At 41.1% G+C, this 22,749-nt stretch overlaps 2 protein-coding genes across 2 annotated transcripts in view; one reads left to right on the top strand and one right to left on the bottom strand.

Annotated features, from left to right (window-relative positions):
- Window positions 1-22,749, bottom strand: part of LOC139692903 (RNA helicase aquarius) — a 134,172-nt gene that overhangs the window by 70,117 nt on the left and 41,306 nt on the right. The window lies entirely within an intron of this gene.
- LOC139692905 (probable G-protein coupled receptor Mth-like 3) overlaps window positions 1-22,749 on the top strand; it is a 71,694-nt gene that overhangs the window by 30,097 nt on the left and 18,848 nt on the right. Inside the window, exons 3-4 of the mRNA XM_071591222.1 lie at window positions 5,851-5,929; window positions 9,841-10,010. Coding sequence (XP_071447323.1) covers window positions 5,851-5,929; window positions 9,841-10,010 — 249 coding nt within the window. The remainder of the gene's footprint in view (window positions 1-5,850; window positions 5,930-9,840; window positions 10,011-22,749) is intronic.

Raw genomic sequence — 22,749 nt, 5'->3', positions numbered from 1 at the left:
CACTGGTTTTCTAAAGCGCTCAGCAATGATCGTAACCCCTCGGCTGACTGGCTAAATGAAGCTTCATAATCCGTGCTACTTTGAATTTAATTACCCGTCTATTTCCATTCCTGTCTCCAACACTACCCATGCTTCTTTTTATCTTAATTAACTAGTTACTTTATTTATGTATGTACCCTGCAAGCCACCGCTAGTGTGTGTGGCATAATTTGTCGACCGGGACGACATGCGCAGTAAGCCTTTCTCGCCGCCCACTCAACTCGAGCAATGCTCCTCAATCACGCGTCATCGCAAGCGAGATGTTTGCGATGTCACCTCTGCCCTCCTGACCCCGTTGAAGACATTAGAGAGGCGATTAATGTGATCCGGATGAACCTCTTGTCAGGCATCGCACATTGCGTCTCACAAAGCGGCGCCGCACCCACTTCCCGCACACTTAACGATCAAAGGCGTCTTTTTCATGAAGCCGATGGGAATTCCAAAACATTCATCGTGAAAATAGTCGTAAGAACCTTAGTGCGTCACCTGTAGTACCTTACTGCGTCACTGTAAACAGAAATAATTAACGTACATATTTTATATCCGATTGTTGAACGCCAATCACAAATGAGATGGAGTGGTGCTCCGGGGCTTGCCGATATATTTATGTATATATATATATATATATATATATATATATATATATATATATATATATATATATATATATATATATATATATATACACATATATGTATATATATATAACGATTGTACGGAAAAACTCACACGAGCGGCACAATAATGGGCTGACACAATATAACACAAATAGAATAAAATAGCAACATTTAAAAGGACACACACGGTAAATTGTTCGAGCTTTCGGCCCTCTCAGAGGCCTTCTTCAAGAGTGTCTCTGAGAAGGCCTCTGAGAGGGCCGAAAGCTCGAACAATTTACCGTGTGAGTGTCCTTTTAAATGTTCCTATTCTATTCTGTTTGTGTTATATATATATATATATATATATATATATATATATATATACATACATATATATAAGTATATATATACATATATACATATATATATATTCTTATATATATTATTATTACGTAATCTACCGGTTAAGGTAGGTTTTTAGATGGACATAATTACTAATTAAATAATTTGTGACCCCTAGCAAAACACAAAATCCTACTCTACATCAGGTCCCTCCTCAGCTCTGAGTACTTTCTTCCTACCTTCATCCCGTCCAACATCCCTATCCTGTTCCTTCCCTTTCCTCGTTTGCCTAACATTCTCCCCTCAATTACAGTCTTCAACATCCCGCTGCCGGTCGATACCCCCTTCATCAACTTTTCCTGCCTCCATAGGATTTCTCCCAAGTAACCCCTCTCTTCGCTCACCATACCAAGTACTTCCTCACTTGTTTTCTTCTCTGTCCATTTCACCTTCTCCATTCTTCTCCAAACCCACATTTCAAAAGCCTCCAATCTACGTCTATCCTCCTGCTTCAATGACCACGTTTCCGCACCGTACATAGCTACGCTCCATATCATATATATATATATATATATATATATATATATATATATATATATATATGTTTTTATACACACACATACATGTGGACTGACACTACCTCTGGAAAATCCTAGAATTTATTTACGTTCCTAAGGATAAAAGATACTCGGTGAAAACCCAAGTAAGAGAAGTATTTAGGGGAGGCAACTGACATCTGAGGTCATTTGCGCCATAGGGGATGGACAGGAAAGGATGAAGGGTGGAGAGAAACCCGGCTGCGGCATTAGCTTACTCTTTACGAAAGGCGTCAAGGGGTCCGCAGCTAAACGTCCCATCCGACGGACGGCGTACTCACCCGAAGTGCCCTCCACAAAGCACCTTGAGTAGGGATCGAGATACCTCTGAAAAATATTCAACACCGCCGGGATTTGAACCCGGGCCCTCTGAGTGGGAAGCCAGTACGATAGCCACCCCACCATCTCGATCCCCGTGAGAACGCAATGTATAGAATTTTTCACAAGGTCAAAATATTCCCCATCAAAGTTAATTCGGCCGAAAGGACAGTGAATGCCATATTCCAGCCGTCCCCGGGGATAGAAGCCGGGTCCTGGATATCGGCAAGCCGCCCACTGCGCAGTACAGCCCAACCTTGACCCGCTCCTGGGAGAAAGGGCACTCGCCGGGGCAGAGTCGGGTCAAACGGAGGGAAAGCGATAACGTCCTCACCCTGGCCATCCAACAGAATCCCCATTGACCACACGCAAACTTCCCTTCTTTTCCGCTCCACAATTGTTCTGATGTGCGTGGGCCGTGCCGCAAACGAGACATTTAACACGTAGGAGGGGGAGGGAGGGAGGTCACGGGTGACTTTGGGTCGCCAGGCAGTTGTCCAAACTGAATTAATCCCACTTACACCTCCAGGGAGAGAGGGAATCCGCGCGCCAACAGGACCACGGGATGTAAACAACGACGGTATCCCCGGAATGCGGATACAGAGCGCTCCCATTTAATTCGAAGTCACCATTTTAAAGGGCCTCGGCTATCCTTTAGATACCTAGAAATACCCCGATTCTTCGATGGGAATTTCTTCTCAGTTGTCATATGAATTTTTTAAGTTTTCACCAATTTTTTCTAGGTAGTCTCCAGTTTAAGGTAAACTTTGGATCGACACATCTGATTACCGCTATATTTCTTCACTTTGCATAGCTAGACAAACTGAAAACACACAATAAAAATAAATTTTTCTTTACTTTTTAATTCCGCATATTTCCTCCCTTCATTCTGTTCAACATCCCTAACCTTTTCCTCCCCTACCTTCCTCGTTTGCCAAACAAACTCCCCTCAATCACAGTCATCATTCGCCAATTAAATTGCTTCACATCCATCTTTCAAGCCTCCGGCGTATTTCTCCCAACAATCCCCTCTCCTCCCCAACCATACCTAGCACTTCCTCCTTTGTTTTTCTTTCAGTCCATTTCACCTTATCCACCCTTCTCCACACCCACATCTCTCGAAAGCCTCCAAAGTACGCCAATAATCTTGCTTCAACGACCACCAAGTATCAGAACAGCAACAAAAAAACCAATCCCAACATCAACTTGCCTCCTTGTCAAAAATTCTTGATATTTGATTTAGGGAATTTCTTTGAAAAAGCCAGCTTTTTCTGTCGTTAAACATTATTAATATTTCTATGTGCCCGTCTCTATATATATATATATATATATATATATATATATATATATATATATATATATATATATATATATATATATATATATACAAAGTTGCGTGCGTGTGCCTGTGTGTAACGTTTAGGGATTTCCAGGCGCGGGAAACTAATAACAATTAAATGCCAGGGAAGTTTAATGGCGCCATTTTGAAAATGCGCGGTATTCAATTTTGAAGAATAGAATTCTCGCTATCCATTTTCACGTCTGGTTAAAACAGCAACTGACCATGACGTTGCACCATGTGTAATTCTCGATGGAGAGAATCGACTCACCACGAGAATGACAGAATTGTCCGAACCACGGAGGTTTGTCATCAAACCTAGCGTGAGTTGTCTTTTCCAATTTGACTACTGTAACAAAGAATCTCCATATGAATGAAATGGTGAAGAAGGAAGTAGACACCACTGTAGTCAAGATTCTTGATTTATTCGCATTGTCAATCAACGAAAAATCTGAAAATCATTCACTGGCGTGAGAGAATCGTTTCCACCCGAACAGGGGGCAGAGAAACCAACTAAACGTCCCAAGGACAAAGGGTCCAGCATTGTTATTTAATTGAACAATCAACATTATTGTTCAATCAAAAACGACGTCCACGACCAATTAAACAAAACAAAAGAGTTTGATCATGCGCGATAAGCTCAAGTCGTAAGGAGTGTTGGACCGTATAAAAGAGTTCATCCGAGATTAGCACCAACATTTTTGAAAATTCTGGATTCGGTAATATAAATCGCTTCGTGCAAAAGGGTCTTTAGAACGGTTCCTTTCAAACGAAAAGAGTAATTTGGACGCCTGCAACGATGAAACTTTGGATAAAACCCTTTCCAGCAGAACGCTGAAGTGAAAATTACCGCAAAGATAAGTTTGCAAACCGGCCTGCGAAAATTACGTCACTTAGGGAGGGGTTTTAAAAGGTCAAAGTTCAGGTCTGGTCGCGCGCTGATGATGGTTACGAATCCGGAGAGGATAAGACGCTGCCGATGAGATGAGGGTGGGAAAAGAATCGGACGAGGGATGGAGAAATTAATCAATCATCGATGGGAAGACAACGTAGAAGATGAGTATATGCGAAACTTATGTCCACATGGCAGCGATAAAATACGAGAGAAAATTGCAAGTTTAAAACAGTTGCCATTTAAAGTTATTTCGAAAATGTATGATTATATGATCCATCGGAATTCCAAGCTTGCGAAAAAAAATCCTGTCGAATTCCCGGAATGAAAGGATTAATTAAAGCAATCAAGTCACTTATCTAGTCAATAATTAGCAACAGTATTGCGATTGCGAATGGTGTTCCGATGAATATACCCTCAATGTAACCATCATTTTCCTGTGATTCTTTGATGCCAACAATTACATGTACCGGCGATTGCAGAGGTCACTCGGAATGGACCCAACCCACAACATTGATTCCGAAGAGGCGAAATTCATACCTAGCAAAATAGGCCCGATATTTCCCCAGGCGGATAAGGTATACCTTTGAAATTATCAAGAAACCATATAATTTCATTTGGGAAGAAATCATCTCTTCAACCGTAAAAAAAGAAAAAGTTAATGATGGTCGACAAATTAGAAGGGGGAGGGGGTGAAGAATATGAATGAGCTAATAAGGTCACGTTGGACCCAATGTCAAATAAGCAGGAATAAAAGAATTGGATCACATTTCAATTGAAGAAGGCGAATGGAACTCCGACAAAAACCGTTGCATGAAAAAAAACATTATGCGCGCATTAACAAACAAAACATTAAAAAACAAAAAAGATTCAACATCACTTTCAAAAGTACCACGACGACCGTGATCTGAGGTAACTCTCCATTTTCACCCCGTACTCCACTAAAACTATGAAAAATCGTGCCTCGAATGAGAAATCTATCTATTCCTAGGAAGTAAATTCCAGTTTAAACTTTAAATCCATAAATTATATCACGTTATTTTATCTCTATTTCATTGTGACCCTATTATTCACTCTGCCGCTTTGCTTAAATGGACATAGGCAGAAAAAATATCTACTGGGTGAGAGTGGAGGAGATTGTCTATGTCACACTAGCCCCATTGGAAATAAGTTAATGGTATTGTCATGGTGATTACTCACTTCAATGAGGGCATTTTCGATGAAATTTCGCAGGCTGTAATTCCCGATTAATTCTTTTTGTCTGTCCTAATGTAATGCAAATGCTTAACTGCGATGCATCGGCATGACGATTGAAAGGAATGCAAACAATTAAAAATTCAGGGGAAAATATTCTGTGCAATAATGAGGAAATTATTTATTCAAACAAAAAATATGGCCACATCAAGTTATGCAATGGTTGGTGGCGTTCCTTCGTGAAACTCTTCCACGATGCGTAGGAAAAAAACACTCTGCTATTCCACACAAATATCAATTCATTGCGATCGGTTTCGATATTACTGTAATAAAACCGGTGGCAATAAATTTATTATTTATGCGAAATATCAGAGATAGTATTTCTTTCCCCCGAGCCATATTAAGGATTTAGAAGATCTATATTATCGTGCAATTAGTTTCAGGTGATTATTCAACTCGTGTATAAAAAAAATATAAAATATATTTATGCATGTACATTTACGATAATTTCTTTTCTCTCCTCAATTTCAGCATTCAACCTGTACTTCTGGATGCTTGCTTCTTTCTTCTGGCTGAGCGTCGTGTCGTTCAACGTTTGGAAAGCAGTCAGGCAAGTGGTTCGATTAAAATTCTCGCAACACAAAAGACATTGCAGCGGTGTCACACTCTATATCGATAAAACTACGATATACTACTGTGCGAGTTCGATACGGCTGCAATGAGTTGGGAGTAACAGTTTGCGCTACATATATATATATATATATATATATATATATATATATATATATATATATATATATATATATATGTAGCGCAAACAGAAACAGATATAAGGAAAAGGGATAGGAACACATATAAAGGACGAACACAATAGAGGTGGGGAAGGCGGAATCGAACGGATCACAAGAGTAAAAATATTTCCTCAACCGGGACACGAACACGGATCTTTCCACTTGCCGGGCGGATGCTCTTAACCACTTGAGCTATCGAGGATAGTCAATTTACCCTGAGATCCGTGGGTCTAATATGTCGCCAAGCGCCCCGATTCTTTCAGCCAAGAGATGGCGTCAGGGGGCTGTTTCACCCACCAAAGGGTAAATAGACAATACACAAGGAAAGGAAAGGACAGTGGGTTAGAATTCATACAACATCATACAGGAAAGGAACAGTGCGTTTCGTGGCACGCATAGCCAGAAGAAAGAGATGAGCCACATTGGCCAAATACATATTCAAACACGAAATCCCGCCAAACGGCGAATAAATACTCATATATACAGAAACAGATATAAGGAAAAGGGATAGGAACACATATAAAGGACGAACACAATAGAGGTGGGGAAGGCGGAATCGAACGGATCACAAGAGTAAAAATATTTCCTCAACCGGGAAAAATCAAGATTAGGCTTTGAGTGATCGGCGATTCGAAGGTCGCGCAAAATACATAGTTGAGTCCACAGGCATGCGTATCACAGGGTACAACGTTTTCAATTTTGCACGAAAAATTAGATGTGAAAAGCGTTTTGACGAAATGGGTGCCGTGTTTGCTCTCAGGGGTGAATAAACGCAATCGTGTGGTCGATTCCGAGGATAGTTTAGCGCTATTCCGTCGCAATCCTGACTAGTCTCTTCGTCGATACCTATCATTATGGACGAAACATGGACAAACTGCTACACCCAGTAAACAAAAGAAGAGTGGAAACAGTGTGGATTTCTAAAGGCGATTCGGCTCCGAAGAAAGCGAAGACGGCTAAATCGTCCGACGAAACGATGGCCATGGTTTTATCGAATACACATGGATTCATCTGAATCCATTACTTGCAAAAAAGGACAAACGATAAACGACGAGTATTATGCGTGGTTATTGCACCGGTTATGGGAATAAATTAAGAAAAAACGTTCTCATTTGTCAAATTAAAAAATTATTTCCCGTCAAGATAATGCGCTGGTGCACACCTCCTTAGTTTCGATAACGAAAATTAAGGAATTGAAGTTCTAGTTATGATAACGTACACTGTATTCACCATATTTGGCCACTAGTGAATTTTTTAAATCCCAAACTTCGTAAAAAGGTCTCGGCGAAATACGAATTCACGTCGAAAGAGAAGGAAATAGCCAACACAGATGCCTCTTTTGTTAGGTCCTTCCGAAATCTCACCTATTGGAGGACTTGAAAAGAAATGAAGAAACGCTTGGAAAAAGTGTGAAAAAGGAGATTATTTGGAAAAAAATAACAAATATACCCAAAATAATTTGATTATCTACATTTTCCTCAAGGACTTTTTGAACGGCCCACGTATTTATTACCTGAGAGCCTCAGGAAAGCAGGGCTCGTGAAAAGATGGCAGACGATACTGAATGCACGTTTTATCCCAATCGATTGCGAAAATTCACTCATTGGTCGACTGAAACACACTCGTTCCCAGGCGTAGTTTCAAAAAATCACGGCCACAAGAGAAAATTCGTCTCCATTTGTCTCAAAGACCGTTCTCCTTGGGAGGGGTGAGTAAATAAAATAATGGCCAAACAAAGCCATTGGACGAGGAATTTTACACCATAGGATTGCCAAAATATTTATTTAAATTCTGTTCGGATTTGCGAGGGTACGCGACGGAGTAACACACACACACAGCAAACAAACAAACGAAGTGGAACGGCGAGTAGAGGACATCCTAAGAGTCAAATTATCAAAGGACAGGTCCAAAGCCTTTTGAACCAGCATTGATCGTCCAATCACAATGAATTCAAAGCGAAGGGAGCAAGAGGGATACGCTAAACATCTGACTCGTGCTGAGCGACAGAGAAGACTACAATCACGAGTCACTTTTATGAGTCACTTTGAATAAAAGGTCTCTCCCAAAAGTGGTAGGAATGATTCGATAAAAAATAATTATTGCCAGAATTGATACATTCAGCTAAAAGTCTTCGAAGTAGCACCCTTGTGCGTCCACACACCGCTGCCTGCGGATTTTCGGGCGTCCTAGACGTTCGGCGTCTTTAACATCTTCTCTACCCTCCCGAAACAACTTGGGACACACAAAAACACCCGAGCTACCATTAAGTTATACCACCATAAGCTTCCTTGAGTTTCATTCCCGGTTTTGTCCCAGTTTCACGCTAAATTATATCAGTAGGTTGTACCACCGGGAAACAACAAGCGAGATGGACACCAACATTGAAAGAATCAGGCACACAATGTCCCCATCACGACACACAATCATTAAAAAAAATAAAGATGAAACCACTGCTACACTTCTAATCCAAAAAGTAACATTTGGAAAACTCCAACACCCCTATTCTATTCCCGCCCTTTCCAGGTTTGTCTAACATTATCCCCTCCATCACAGTCTTCAACATCTCATTGCCGATCGATATACAGGACTATAGGCCCTTCCACTAGCGGCGCTAGTCGCCTGAGACCCAGTCTGTTCTTGGCGGATCGTCGAGCTGTGCGTGTGGTGCCAGTTATGTTAGCTTCTGTTGTTGTTTTTACTTCTTGTCGAAAGTGGAATTTGACGTAATCACGGAGCAACGAATTGACATTAAGTTTTTTGGTGAAGTGCGGTAAAAGTTATTAAGAAATGACTGAAATGTTGACAGCTGTTTAAGGCGATAAGGCTCTTAAGAAAACATCCGTGTATTCAAGTGGATTAAGCGTTTTAAAGATGTCCGACAAGGCGGCCGCGGATGATGCAGGGCCGGGACGACCTTCAACCACCTGTGTTGAGGACAACATTGATCGTGTGCGGTCCCTTGTCCTCACCGATTGTCCAAAAACCGTCCGAATGATAGTCGATGAACTGAATTTAGGAAAATCAACAGTGCGCCCTATTTTAACCGAACATGATGGATGGATCCTTCACCATTACAATGCACTTGGCACATTCAACATTGATTGTTCGCCAATTTCTGGTAAAAAATTCAATCGCCATCCTCCTTATTTGCCAGATCTCGCCCGCTTCGACTGTTTCCTATCCCCAAAATTCAAAAATGTGACGATGGGACACCACTGGGAAGATGTGGACACAATAAAGCAAGAAACGACGAGAAAACGAAAAAAGCCTAACTGCCGAGGACTTCCAAGGGTGCTTTAAACAGTGGAATAGAGAAGATGGAATAAGTGCATAGCAACGAATGGAGAGTACTCTTTGAAGGGGACAAAATCGATGTAGACTAAATTTTACAAATTAAAGTTTTTATGGCCTCAGTTCCCGTATTTATTGGACAGACCTCGCATCCACACACACACATGCAAAACGGCATAGTTAGTATATAAAAAAGGCTAATGTCCTAACACCTCCCGCCACACGCCCTTGAATAGGCTTGCGGGGTATTATGTAGGTACATGTATACAATTATTCACCAGAAATCTTATTCCATTTTTCGTATTCTCTACCTAAAACAAACTGAATGAAAACATCAATTATTTTTAAAAAAATTCAATCTTTGCTTTAAGAGAGTCTCTTAATTGCTCTTGTATTCTTCTTATGTTTTAATTCGATTCTCCATTCTCTTCGAATAAAGGTATCAGAGCTTCCCCCTCGACGACACCAAGCTGTTCTTGTGCTACAACGTCTTCGGGTGGCTGTGCCCGTTGACCTTCCTCTTCGCAGCGGTCGTGACCCACCATTACCCCGTCACCGACGACGTCCTCCTGCGGCCGAACTTCGGACTCTCCAAATGCTGGTTCGAGGGTAATGAGGATTCGCGAGAGGGAACACTCGGGCGCAGCGAGTAATCCCTTGGCCACCGCGGTCACACGTACACCCCTGATGACGACAATAAACGCGCACCCTTACGCTTTGGGGGTTAGGATGAGGGGTTCTTTGGGAGGAATGATGGTATGAGCTGACCCCCATATTCTTCTGACGAGTGCGGCCAATTAGAGGTTTTGACGCAACATTTTAATTGTTCGACTTGTAATGAGTTCCTAAATGCGATCCCATTTATTTAATACTTCACGCCTCACCATTCCTCCTCCTATTTTATTAAAAATGACCTTAGCTATCGACGCCCCCTTAAAACCAAAACCTCCTCTTTTTTATCTCCAAAATTTCATAACTTTTCATTTTTGCAAGTTTCATTCTAATCTGAAATTCTTGCACCATTCCGATTTTACGCCAGATGCCCCATAATGCGGCCCTGGCCATGCGAGGATCGACGGCCTCTCGCTGTAATCTCAATATCAGATTGAATGGTGACTAACCATCGTCGTCTAAGCGCCCCATATGTTAGAAATCAATGAATGGAGAAGGATGGCAAAACTCCTCTCTAATCCTAACCTTCCATTTCCCACCTTAACCTTTTACAGCGGATGTGATTATCTTTGTGGTTGTCAAAAACAAATCATAAAACAATCCGATAAATACGAAGACATCGATCGATAATCTCGGTAAAGCTATATCGGCACGCCCCAACCGTTTTGCATTGATACGAAACAAACAACAAACGAAAAAAACACCGCGACGAAGTCTTGTGAGCCCATTTATTTACCATGATTGATTACTTCACAAATGCTTAAGAATCCTGCATGCTTAACAACAAAAAAATTAGATAAACAATCCATTCCGTTCTTCCTTAACGATTGATATCCATTGATGGAATTAATAAATGTCCACAGAAATGACAATAAATTTTAATTGTCTCCAGTTTACAATGGAATTCTGAAGAACAAACGTGAACATTTTTATAGGGTAGCCATTAAATTGAACATAAGCGCATTCCGAGTTGTTTATTGAGCCGTAAGCGTAGTTTTTCCTCGTGAATCGGTAATATAGAAAAAAAGATGTATGCTATAGATTAGAGGTATTTGCTGTTCGCATGCGCGAGGGTTATTCTATAAAGGTAATTGAAGAAGAATTTAAAACCAGAGTAATGGCTTCATTTCATGGGCGTGTTCTTGGCACTTGAGTCTGCAAATTAATCCCGAACGCTTCGTATTCAAGACACATTTGCGTCCTTGCATGGATACCAATTACCCCACGCGTGGACATTTTTTATCTTCTGAAATGACATTTAATTAATTCAGTGAAAACCAATGTCTCGACAACTCAATAGCCTTTCACCACCTGCGTGGATATTCCCGCCAAGAAAAGGAAAATAAAATAATGGTTTTCACCAAAACACACCACTGACCTCTGATTGAAACAAGTCAAGATTGCGAAGTTATGACTACGACATCTTATTCCACACATCAAAAGAATAAAATAAGTCGATATTCACCTTATTGTGATGCATAGAATCCCAAAGAAATAAACTTAATTAAATGATTTTTAACACTTGACACATCCAAAGCATTTAGAAAAGAGTGAACCGCTGCCATTTTACTGCCACCATGAAAATAATCTCATTTATTATTGCGACTTTTGACCCCTTTCTCTTCCATTGTCATTTCATCAACACCTCTTCTGGTGAAATTTTAGCAAGTACGATTTCCTCGAGCATGAAATATTCATCCGTCTGTCGAGACCTCAACTTTAATAGAGATTAATATTTCCTTTGCGCAGGAGCAGAAACGATGCCATCACAAAACATGACAAATGCGGTCATTTTCGTTAAAACGAAAGCACATGACGAGATCACACGTGCTGTTTTCATTCGCATCAAACGATCAAGAGGAGGTTTGGGGGAGCGCAGTGTGCATTCGCGCCCAACACGTGCTTTGGTAATGGCGGGTAAACAATGGTGGAGATTCAACAACGGCGGGCAGCATACACGTGGGGCATTGCGTCGTTTGCGGAACTCGTCCAAGGAAAGATGCACTCCTCGCGTACAAATGATTCACAGCAGCTGAGGCGGCAGGAAAGGAATTATGCCGACTGATTAAAGAGGGGCAGACTTGACGTATCTCCGACTCTCTCTCTCTATCTCTCCCCGGTTATCACGTAAAACTCATTTTTCTTTTCCACCAACCCTCACGACCGTCTTGCGCCATCCATGGCAAAGAACAAGTAAGGGAAGATTTCTGTCATCACATCACAAATTAATCACGCCAATACATAGAGCCAACTAATATCTACGCGATAAATGATACGTGAATGTGCATCACGTTGAAACGTGCGTTCGAGAAACAACTTGTGAAAACAATCTCGATAAAAAAAAGTCCCATTCACTTTCAGGTCGTACTCCAACAGCGTTACATTCTCTTCTCTTGCTTCTGCTAGGACTTTCCTAAAATAATCTCCAACTTTATCGCATTCAATACCTATCACCAGTGGGAGAATACTACTTCATTCCGATAGTTTACTACAAGTGAAGGTACTTACATTGCTATACGAGCCATAGGCTTAAATTCCTAAATGTATAGGATTCCATAACGTGGGGATAGAGTACTCCCGCCGGTAAGGTAATGAAGAGTATTATTACTACCAGTGATAATGAGATAATCAGAAGTTAATTTATGTATACGACATCACTATATTACTATTATATAAGTATGGATTAACTAGGAAATTTAAGTTAATGATTAACGCACATAGATATCTTTAAAATGCGTCGTTAAAGAACACTCAACTTACTGAGTCTACCGAGAGACATTAAACACCTGAAATCACATGGGGATTTCAGGACGAATTTGCATTTTCTTACGTTTCTCCATTAAGTTTTCAAATAACTTTGGGACTAATCTTATGGGTTTGCAAGAGAACACATTTTCTGCACGCGAATTTACACCATCCAACAGGGATGAGGGGAGTACTTGGTGAATTTCCGTCGCTCCCAGACATCCGTCGTGTTAGCATCGTGCGTAGTGTCTCTAAACCACTTCGTCGCTTGCGGATAATCGAGCCAAATCCTCCGGGACGACCCGCGTGCTCATAAAGGCGCGCGGCAACAGCCAAGATAGAAGGAAAAACGACCACCAAGGGTCAATCCTCCCCCTTACTGTTTCCCAACCGCGGCGTCGGTCCGGCGACCTCTACTAACTCCCGGTTGTTTTTTGCGTGATTCCTGTGGAACGCTACAAAGATCTCTAATGAGACACGCCCCCAGGGAGGTCACTCATTTTCTAGATTCCCATTCCCGACTTTTCCCGACGAACGTGCCCGTTTTTCCCGGGTATTCGTGATCCGATTAGGAACCTCAAGTTAAACATGACTCATATTTACGAGTTCCTTAGGCAACACAGCATTAGGCACCACTAATTAACTGAAAAGGGGAGGGTTTAATTGGCGGAAATTGTGGAAATGGAGGATTGACTTTTCTAAAAGTGCGAACCACTCGATTTTGACGCGAAGGAATAATTCTAGACCCGCAATATTATATTAATAGGCGAAATATCACAATGAGACGTTTTAGGGCAATTGACTGAAGAACCAATCGCTATGTCCCCACGTCAAAATCGAGACCACAACAGTAAATAAATGAAAGACCATTTGCGACACATCGAACAATAATTACTCTAATGGCTAGTGGCCTAACACCCCCTGTTACACGTCCTACGTGGCGACTTATAGGGTAAGATTTAGATGCAACTTTGGGTTTTGCCACGGTCTGCCCCTGCGCTGGGCCTGCTTACTTGACGGCTGACTACTGCATCAGGAATAGCTAAAAAGAAAGTGTGCACCAGATTGAATAATTACGCGTTACCCTCACTCACGATCTCTCATCTTCACACTCGGGCAATATGTGGACAAGCTAACAAAAAATTAGGATTTATTAGAAGAGTACTGGGTAAATGTGATGAAAAGGTCAAAGAGAAATGTCATATGTCGTTGGTTAGGCCACATTTAGAATATTCTGCAAGTACATGGGATCCTCACTAAGTTGGATTAAATGCCGAATTGGATCGCGTGCAGGGTAGAAAGGAGCTAGATTTTTAAAACGCTGCTAATGTAAATATAGTAGCGTATCCAAAATATTAGAGCAGCTCGGCGGGGAATCACTCACGGAGGGAAGGTTAAATTACAGATTAAAGCTCTTGCATTAATTGGAAGGAGGTCTCTTTAGCATTGATGTTGAAAATGAATAATTACCCCAATCGTACTACGGTAGGAGAGATTATGCTAATATAATTAGAGAGATTAAGTATGGAACAGATAGATTTAAGATGTCATTTTCCCCACGAACGATAACAGTGACGTAAGAATGACGTCGTCCGACCCGAGGGGGTAAAAGCATTTTGTGTCAAAATATAGTCTGGTGTGCAATCACCTCCTGTCACACACCCAAGCGGTGTCTTTCAGGGTATCATGTATAGTATAGTAAACGAAGAACCGCCAGCATATATCGTTTAATTCAACGTATTCTACCATTTTAGATGGCCCCGAACGTCTATTTACAACGCATCATGAGAACTTCATCTTCCTTTACCCTGCATTATTACCTCATTCATTTATTCGACACTTCCGCCTTCCTTCATGCTGTCGTCATTGATCTACCTACCCTCTTCCTTCCTCCTCCTCCACCCCATGTACCAAACGTACTCTCTCTTCTACCACTCGCCTTCTTCAGCATGCCATTCCTTCTAGAATTTTCTCTCCATTCACTTTATCCGCCTTTTTCAGATTCCCCCCAGTAAATACCCCTCTTCGTCCACCATATTTTAAACTTCATCTTTTGTCTTCCTCTCTGTCAAATTTATTTTTTCCATTTCTCCCAACCCCCACATCTAAACCCCTATACTCGTACGCTCACTTTCTAGCCTCAAGAGACAGGGTTTCTGGCCAATACAAGTGCTACGCTACATATTTTAAAGGTTTTGCTATCTTTTCTTCACGTCTTTACTTAAAAGAGTTCTGTCATCCGTTCCCTTCTTCTTGGTACATTTCTTCAGCCGCGAAAGCGATCATTCTCCTAACATCCCCACCATTGCATATTTGTCTATAAAAGACTGACCAAATCTCGAATTGCTGACCCGAACCGCACACTGCGTACTTAATGATGAAATACGACGGAAGAATTAAACTACCGAACCATAAAATTTACCGTAAAAGTTAAATTCTAGTACAGGAAATTTACAAATTGAGTAGCTTCAGTAGGTGTGATGTGGTGGAAGTCGAACATAATGAATAACTGATAGCAGCACTTTTCCACTTGATAGCATTTTTATTTTATGACCGGGTTTCTATGTATTACATCATCGTCAGGACCTGATGATGATGATGTAATACATCGAAACCCGGTCGTAAAATAAATTTTATCAAGTTGAAAAGTGCTACTATCAGTTATTCATTAACAGGAAATTTATTTCATTTAACCAAAATGTAAAAAAAACCATAAAGAGGCGGAAATCGATAGCAGGGACTTTCTGTATTGGTATTTAGAAAAGGCTCGTCGGAACTTTGATATGGAGCATAGCTATCTATGTACGGCGCGGAAACGTGGTCATTGAAGCAGGAGGATAGACGTAGAGTGGAGGCTTTTGAAATGTGGGTGTGGAGAAGAATGGAGAAGGTGAAGTGGACTGATAGGAAAACAAATGAGGAAGTGATAGGCATGGCGGGGGGGGGGGGAAATTGGACGGAATGAAAGGAGTGAGGAAGTATTCGGAATTGAAGAGGAGTTAATTGTAGGGTAGGGTGTTGGGTTGTGTTTTGTTGGGAGAGGCAAGGCAATTTTCACATAACCAATTGGTAGCTTGCGTCTATCCACAACCTACCTTAACCGCTAGATTACCAATAACAATAATAATCCAAGATGCATGTCAGGTCTAGATGGGAAAAGGTAGGAAAATATCGTGACACCACTTTGACCAAAGACGAACGTACCTATACGTGTATGGGAGTTGCAACAGCCGTAATTTTAGTAAGAGGCTAAGTCCGCGATGCGTAAAAAATGAGGAACTGTTTGTTTTCTTACCCTTACTCCCGAAACAACTAAAAAAGCAAAACAAGACTGAACGAAGAAAACGAGGATTAAGTACGTCGGCAATTCGGGCGAATGAGAAATTTCTCCCAACTTTCTAATTGCGCCACAAGAGGCCTCAATGGGCGAAATGCCTGCCGCTTGTCCCATCTAGGAGGGGGGGGGCGGGGGGGTTGACCTCTTGGGCAGATTATTTCATTTATCACTCAATTTAGAAACAGATGTCCAACCCGTCTCGCTTTGTCCTGGAATCTTACGCCGGATATTTCAACGAACTTTAACTTACGTGATGGAGGATGGCCGTCAATGGCGAAACAATTCTTAGAGCAGTGCAAAGGAGCAGGTTGTCAGAGGCAAAGGCAATAACTCGTTATTATAATAATTAATTCAGCTAACTTTGAACTTTCTCGAACATTCCGCGCGCGTAAACTGCATTTAAAAAATTTGGTTCCTTCCTTCAAAAAATAACATCTTCCACAAAGTAATGTCCTCGGATTATAAACATAATAAAATTCGTATCATGATGACAAATTAGGAATACGTATGTATTTAAGGAGGAAACGCTATAGTAAAAGGTAAACCAGTACTTCTGTGAATAGTACTGAGAGGTACGAGACTAAAATAAATAAAAATAATTGCTAGTTCCTCCAATTACTCCAAACGATGCATTGTACAGGGTGCGGTAAAATAACTTCCTATTTTCAAACGCAAAACGCTTTCAAAAAAGGAAGTTATGTTGCCGCACTCTGTAGCTCTGTGCTCTTCTGAGATGAAAATTTTTGGCAAGGGGTTTGTCTCATTTATTTAAAAGGGAAACAGAATCGGAAATTATTTAATAAAGCGGGGACACTAATATATTCCACCAAAGATCTCTCATAAGGTTCAGTGTTTTTTTTGCCTTGATATGGTTGAAGGATTAAATATTGAAGAATCAAAAGATTCATCACACTTTTCCACACAAAAAAAAAGAATTATTTCACGATAAATTTAGAGCAGTATTACAGTGAATAGCATCACGATTTGAACTATGAAGATGGAACGCGCATTAACAAGTTCAAAGAATGCATTTGCCTAAGAACGATAATGACAATTAGAAGAGAAGTCTGGAAACTGAATGAAAGGAATGTAAAGATGTCAAGATGCTACATGGTTGGATTTTTGGAGTGAGTCAGTCGTTATTTCTGGAATAAAAAACAGGATCGAAATTAAATCAATCGTCAAACCGCGCATGAATCGAATTCATTATCGTGTGAGAACCAAACGAAACAACTTGAAGAATGGCACGGTCAGGTGCTGCGAACGAAAGAAGGGATATTGAACAAGCAAGTACTGCACTGGAAAACAGAATGAGAAAGGAAAAGAGGCCGCCCACCCAGACGCAGGTGGCACTAAGAAATCGACCGAAACGTTTCAGAAAGACATCTCGAAGAACGACTGCGGGTAGAGAGGGAAATCTATAGATCCGGGATAGGAAGACGGCGAAGAGAGCTATGAAAACCGAACGCCACACACACATAGCAATGCAATAAAACTTTATGTTAATTGAAAAAATGCAACGTAAATAGGTGTGTTGTTTCTTTATTTTATAGCTACAAGTTTTTTTAGCTAAATATTTTAGCTAAATGGCCAAAACATGCTCGGATACTCCGTTGCTAGGGTTCTGAAGGACTGTAAACATACCTAACTCATTTTATTTACTTGTCGCTATGCCAAATTTGTTCTAACTCCCTCTTGAAATTTATAACTGTGGAGCCTGGTGGTCGAGTGTCAAATCAAATGCATTCGATCGGATTTCTAAGTGTGTGTTCGACGCGAGATTTGGATTGTCAAATTGAGCCAAATGCGATCTGTGATCCAGCTGGCATAATACGCTTACGACAAGTATTATCAGACAATTTGATTTCTTTCGGACAGATCTGACGGAAAAATCGCGTGTACGAGGGTAGGCTGAAAAGTAATGCACACATCCTTGTAGACCACAAACAAAAACAAATGGCGAGATCGGGCAAAAGAGTACATTAAAGTACAATTCTTAAGTTTCAAAATCATACATTTATTTTTCATTATAGTCACCGTTAAAGCTAACACATTTCTCCCAACGTGTAACTAGTTTTCTCATTCCCGTCACTGAAAAACTCTTCCGACTTTTCTCGAATCCAGGAATTGACACCTACTTTCACCTAATCGTCCGAGGTGTAATGATTAACCTTAAGGTGCCTCTTGAGTTGAGGGAAAACATAAAAATCGCAAGGCGCAAGATCGAGGGAAATAAGGAGGGTGTGGAATCGGTTCAAATTTCAGGTTTCGCAAAGCCTCTTCAATTACGCGCGAGGTGTGTGGACGAGCGTTGTCATGTTGCAAGATTATTGGCGCCAGGCTGCCTTTAGCACGACAAACACGACCAATATAGTTTGCGATGCGCTTTTGAGGGATACGCCAGTCATTTCAAATCAAATCTTCGAGGAGTTTGCGATGTTTATCGTATGTGGCATTGATCGGACGTCCACTGCGTGTTTCATCAACAATGATGGCTTTTCCAAGCTCGCAACCACGACATTTTACTACCCATTGATTTACAATAGACCCATCACGGATTCGTCACCATAAACAGCCTTTAAACGATGATGAATCTCAGTAGGAGTCACTTTTTAATTCACGCTGTTTAACTCGCGTTGACATAGCACTAGAACACGTACTCATACTTCCGCTTCTCAAAATACACTGGATGAATGTTACGACCTCAAACCTGCCCATGCGTGTTGAAAGGGAATGTTACATTCCACATTCATTCAGTAGTGCTTCTTAAATTAATTTTGTTTGTGGTCTACAAGCATGTGTGCATTCGTTTTTTAGCCTACCCTCGTATGTCTACCTAATTCCGTACGTAAATACAAAAGACTCGCAAGATAACAGAGTTGGGTGTGTGCCCCGAGAATAATTAGAGGGAGAGAGGTGAGGGAAATGGGAGGAGGGGGAGGTGAAAGAAACCTGAACGGTGACCTAACCGACGACGCCAACTTCCCGATTGAAGAACAATACAAATCGAGATATTCGATGCCAACTGACACACGCAATCGTCCTCACCACGAACAAGCGAATGGTTCAACTTCAACTCAGCTCACGGAGCTTTGCAATCATCAACTCTTCGCATAATACCTGCGCAGCCAACGTAAGCAATATCCACTACACGACAGCATATATTATAGCGTAACGTTACGTAGTAACTTGGGAGGATATCGACCTCTGTGATCACCTGCGTCTTTAAACATCACGTGTTAATACGGAAGGGCAAGGGAATATACTGCAGGGGTAAAAATTAGTAGGTTTTACCAAAAGCGAACTTAACAGTAGGTAGTGCGCTGATATTAGCGTAAATATACAAGGGTTTTACAGCGGAAAGTGATACACTTCTGGACAGTGGACGTGATTTTTGGACATATTTTCCCTTCCGAACATATGCTCGCAAAACCCTTAGTTACGGCCGCGCGAACATTTTATTGAGCAGATTTGTTTTTTGATTTCCCCAAAGATATTTAATTTTAGGCAAAGGCAGCGTCTGAGATTGTCAGACGGACTATTGTGCATTTCATTAAATACGAATGATTACAAAAATGTGGATTTCTCCCGTCAACTACTTAAAATTTTCAAGATGATACCCTGAAAATAATAGTTTACTCTCACGTGAAAAGTAGTAGTAGCAGTATTTAGGGGAGGCGACCGACAGCTGAGGTCATTTGCGCCATAGGGGATGGACAGGAAAGGATGAAGGGTGGAGAGAAACCCGGCTTAGGCATTAGCCTACTCTTTACGAAAGACGACAAGGGGTCCGCCGCTTAACGTCCCATCCGACGGACGGCGTACTCACTCAAAGTGCTCTCCACAAAGCACCTTGAGTAGGGATCGAGATACCTCTGAAAAATATTCAACACCGACACCGGGATTTGAACCAAGGTCCTCTGGGTGGGAAGCCAGTACGTTAGCCCCCGCACCATGTCGATACCCCCTCACGTGAAAAGCTATTAACTTATGACATTTCACAAAAACGAAAAATATACATTCAAAAAAAGTTATATTTAAATCCGTTTCCTTTCCAAAGATGATTGAATGAATGCTCTAGGTCCATTTTAAATAAAGATATGAATACTTCTATGTAATTCTGCAACACAAAGTTTGTGATTATATTAAGACAAGTAGGGTTATATTATGATCGAGATTATGATGCCAGAGATTACCATTACAGTTATCGGATAAGAGAATATACCGACCTTTGCCCCCAGATTTTCAAAATGCCACCTTAAACCCTAAATAACATCGATACACACTTCAGCCCTACGTAGAGCAGACGTCGTTACATTATTTAGCATTGAAGTATTTGAATACAATAATGATAATACTTTTCCACTAGATAATTATTCATTACACGACGTTAGGGAATCATAATATTTAAACAAAGGTTTTAACTCAAAATCTCTGGAGCCGATTCCGCTAACTCGGGGCATAAGACCAATGCTCATAAAAATGTTGCTGCTGTTGTGAATTTCCAAGTATCTTTCTTTTGTATATTCGTGCGAATTAAATAAGTGACGTGTGAGAGCGGTATTAGCTGAAGTCGACGGAAACACGGAACAAAAGCGTCAAGGAATGCGCAAATGTTGGAGGAAGGATTGGATCGTGTTGGAGGGTTAATCCAGGACTTAGCACCAAGTTCACTTCCAATATTTGTCATGCTGATATCAGTAATGATTTGATTTTCTGGAATAACCATCATGTAAATCGGCCTGTTAAGCTTGAGAGAAGATCTTTCGTCTATAAATCTCTCCCTCCGCGGAATATCAAACACACTTCCCTGGAAACAACACTGTTGTCATTCACATACATAGACGCAAGTATTTCCTTCCATTAGTAATATAAGCATACAAATTGCGCCTCATTGCACTAGATATATGAAAATAACCGTTCAAAGTCAAGAGGGAGTCCAATAACATCCGGAACTGATCCAATCGGACTGCAAGACTCAAAAGGATTTGGGATCGTCGACACAAACCATTAGGAATCATGGAGTTTTTTTCATTTACTTTTTACGGACGATCAAATCTGGTCGTCGATTTTAATATTCGATGGGGAGAAAGACGAGAGTGTGCTTTATAAATTCCGGTCGGGAACGAAAGGGTCGGTGGTGGCGAAATGACCGAAGTCTGGTAAAGAGCTAAGAGATGTGAAAGGGCAGTTTAAAAAAAGGAGAGAGAGAGAGAGAGAGAGAGAGAGAGAAAGGGGTGGGGGCACTCCAAACACATTCCCATTTCTCTCTCCCTTATCTGACCAAGCGTGACGACTTCGGAAGCTCTGGGGGAGACACCCCGACGACATAACAGGGGCGACGCGAACCTCCGGAAGCCCCGCTACGCAGCCGACATACTCCCCTTCCCTCCCCCTTGACCCCCCGAACGAAACTTCCAGTCATTTCTCTTTCAAACCCTCCCCTTTCAACCCCCCCCCATCTCTGGGGTGAACTGCAGAGCTCCCCTCAGAAGAATCCATTATCTCTGCAAAAATCCCACTTTTTGTCACCCCACTTTCCCCATTCAGACGCGATTCTCCGTATACAAGTTACGCCCCGCATACAGCTCACTCATTTTATTGATTCCTTATTCCCCGACATCTTTCTCGATTTTGTTGACGAACTATTATAAATATCCTGGCACTGGCATTAGATCCTGACACTAATACACACTAATGAACTCCCAAAACCTTAACTATCGAGATGCAAAATATCCTTAAAAAATATCCTTGCCCTCCCTTCTTCAAATTATGTATACCCGAGGCAAAATTATAAGATTCTCGTAAACTATGATTTTTATAAAAAAATATAGTCTTTAAGATTTGTGAATGCGTTTAGAATAACTAGCAGAAGTTGAGGATATTACATTCCAATCTACAGAAGACAAGTTATCCGCCTGAAAAACATTTTATACAGCACTTAGATTAAATTGTAACAAATTGTTATTAAATTTATTTTTTTATTATTAGCAGTAGTCAACAGGGTTCTGGTAGGTTTTCGAAGGATATTGTCCCTACGTACTAAAGTATAAATTTTAAAATGAATACTACAGTATACTATGAATAATAAAGTATAAAATACTACAGCGCTCATAAGCCATTCACATCTAACACGACACAAGATATCTTTCAACTCAATTGTACACTACAGCCTTCAGCTCTGCATCCTTTCTACCTCCCTTAGTTTCATTCCAGGATTCGTACCCTTTTCTATCCCATTGCCTCGCTTTCCCAGCATTCTTCCCAACACTACCGTTCCCGGTGGAAGAACAAGAAAAAAATACGCATCACAAGGCGTACATTCCGCATGTATCGTGCCATGTTGTCAATGTAGGCATGGAATGACCGATTAAATCGATTTCTTCGAAATCAAGATGGCAAATATGTCCATACACCAAAAACGCAATTAACTGGAGGCTATAAAAACGAACGAAAAAATTGTCATTAACCATTGAAACAGTCTTGACTACATCGGCATTTGGCGGGGAATTGGGGTCGACGAATTATCTTAAAACTCGGCGCCTGAACCTTCGAAATAATAGCCGACAACTCTCCATTGAACGACGATGGTCC

The sequence above is a fragment of the Hetaerina americana genome, unplaced genomic scaffold (assembly GCF_022747635.1).
Source record: "Hetaerina americana unplaced genomic scaffold, ioHetAmer1.1.p SCAF_44, whole genome shotgun sequence".
NCBI lineage: Eukaryota > Metazoa > Arthropoda > Insecta > Odonata > Calopterygidae > Hetaerina > Hetaerina americana.
Note: the sequence above shows the minus strand (reverse complement) of the source record. Positions and strands in the feature narration are given on the sequence as shown.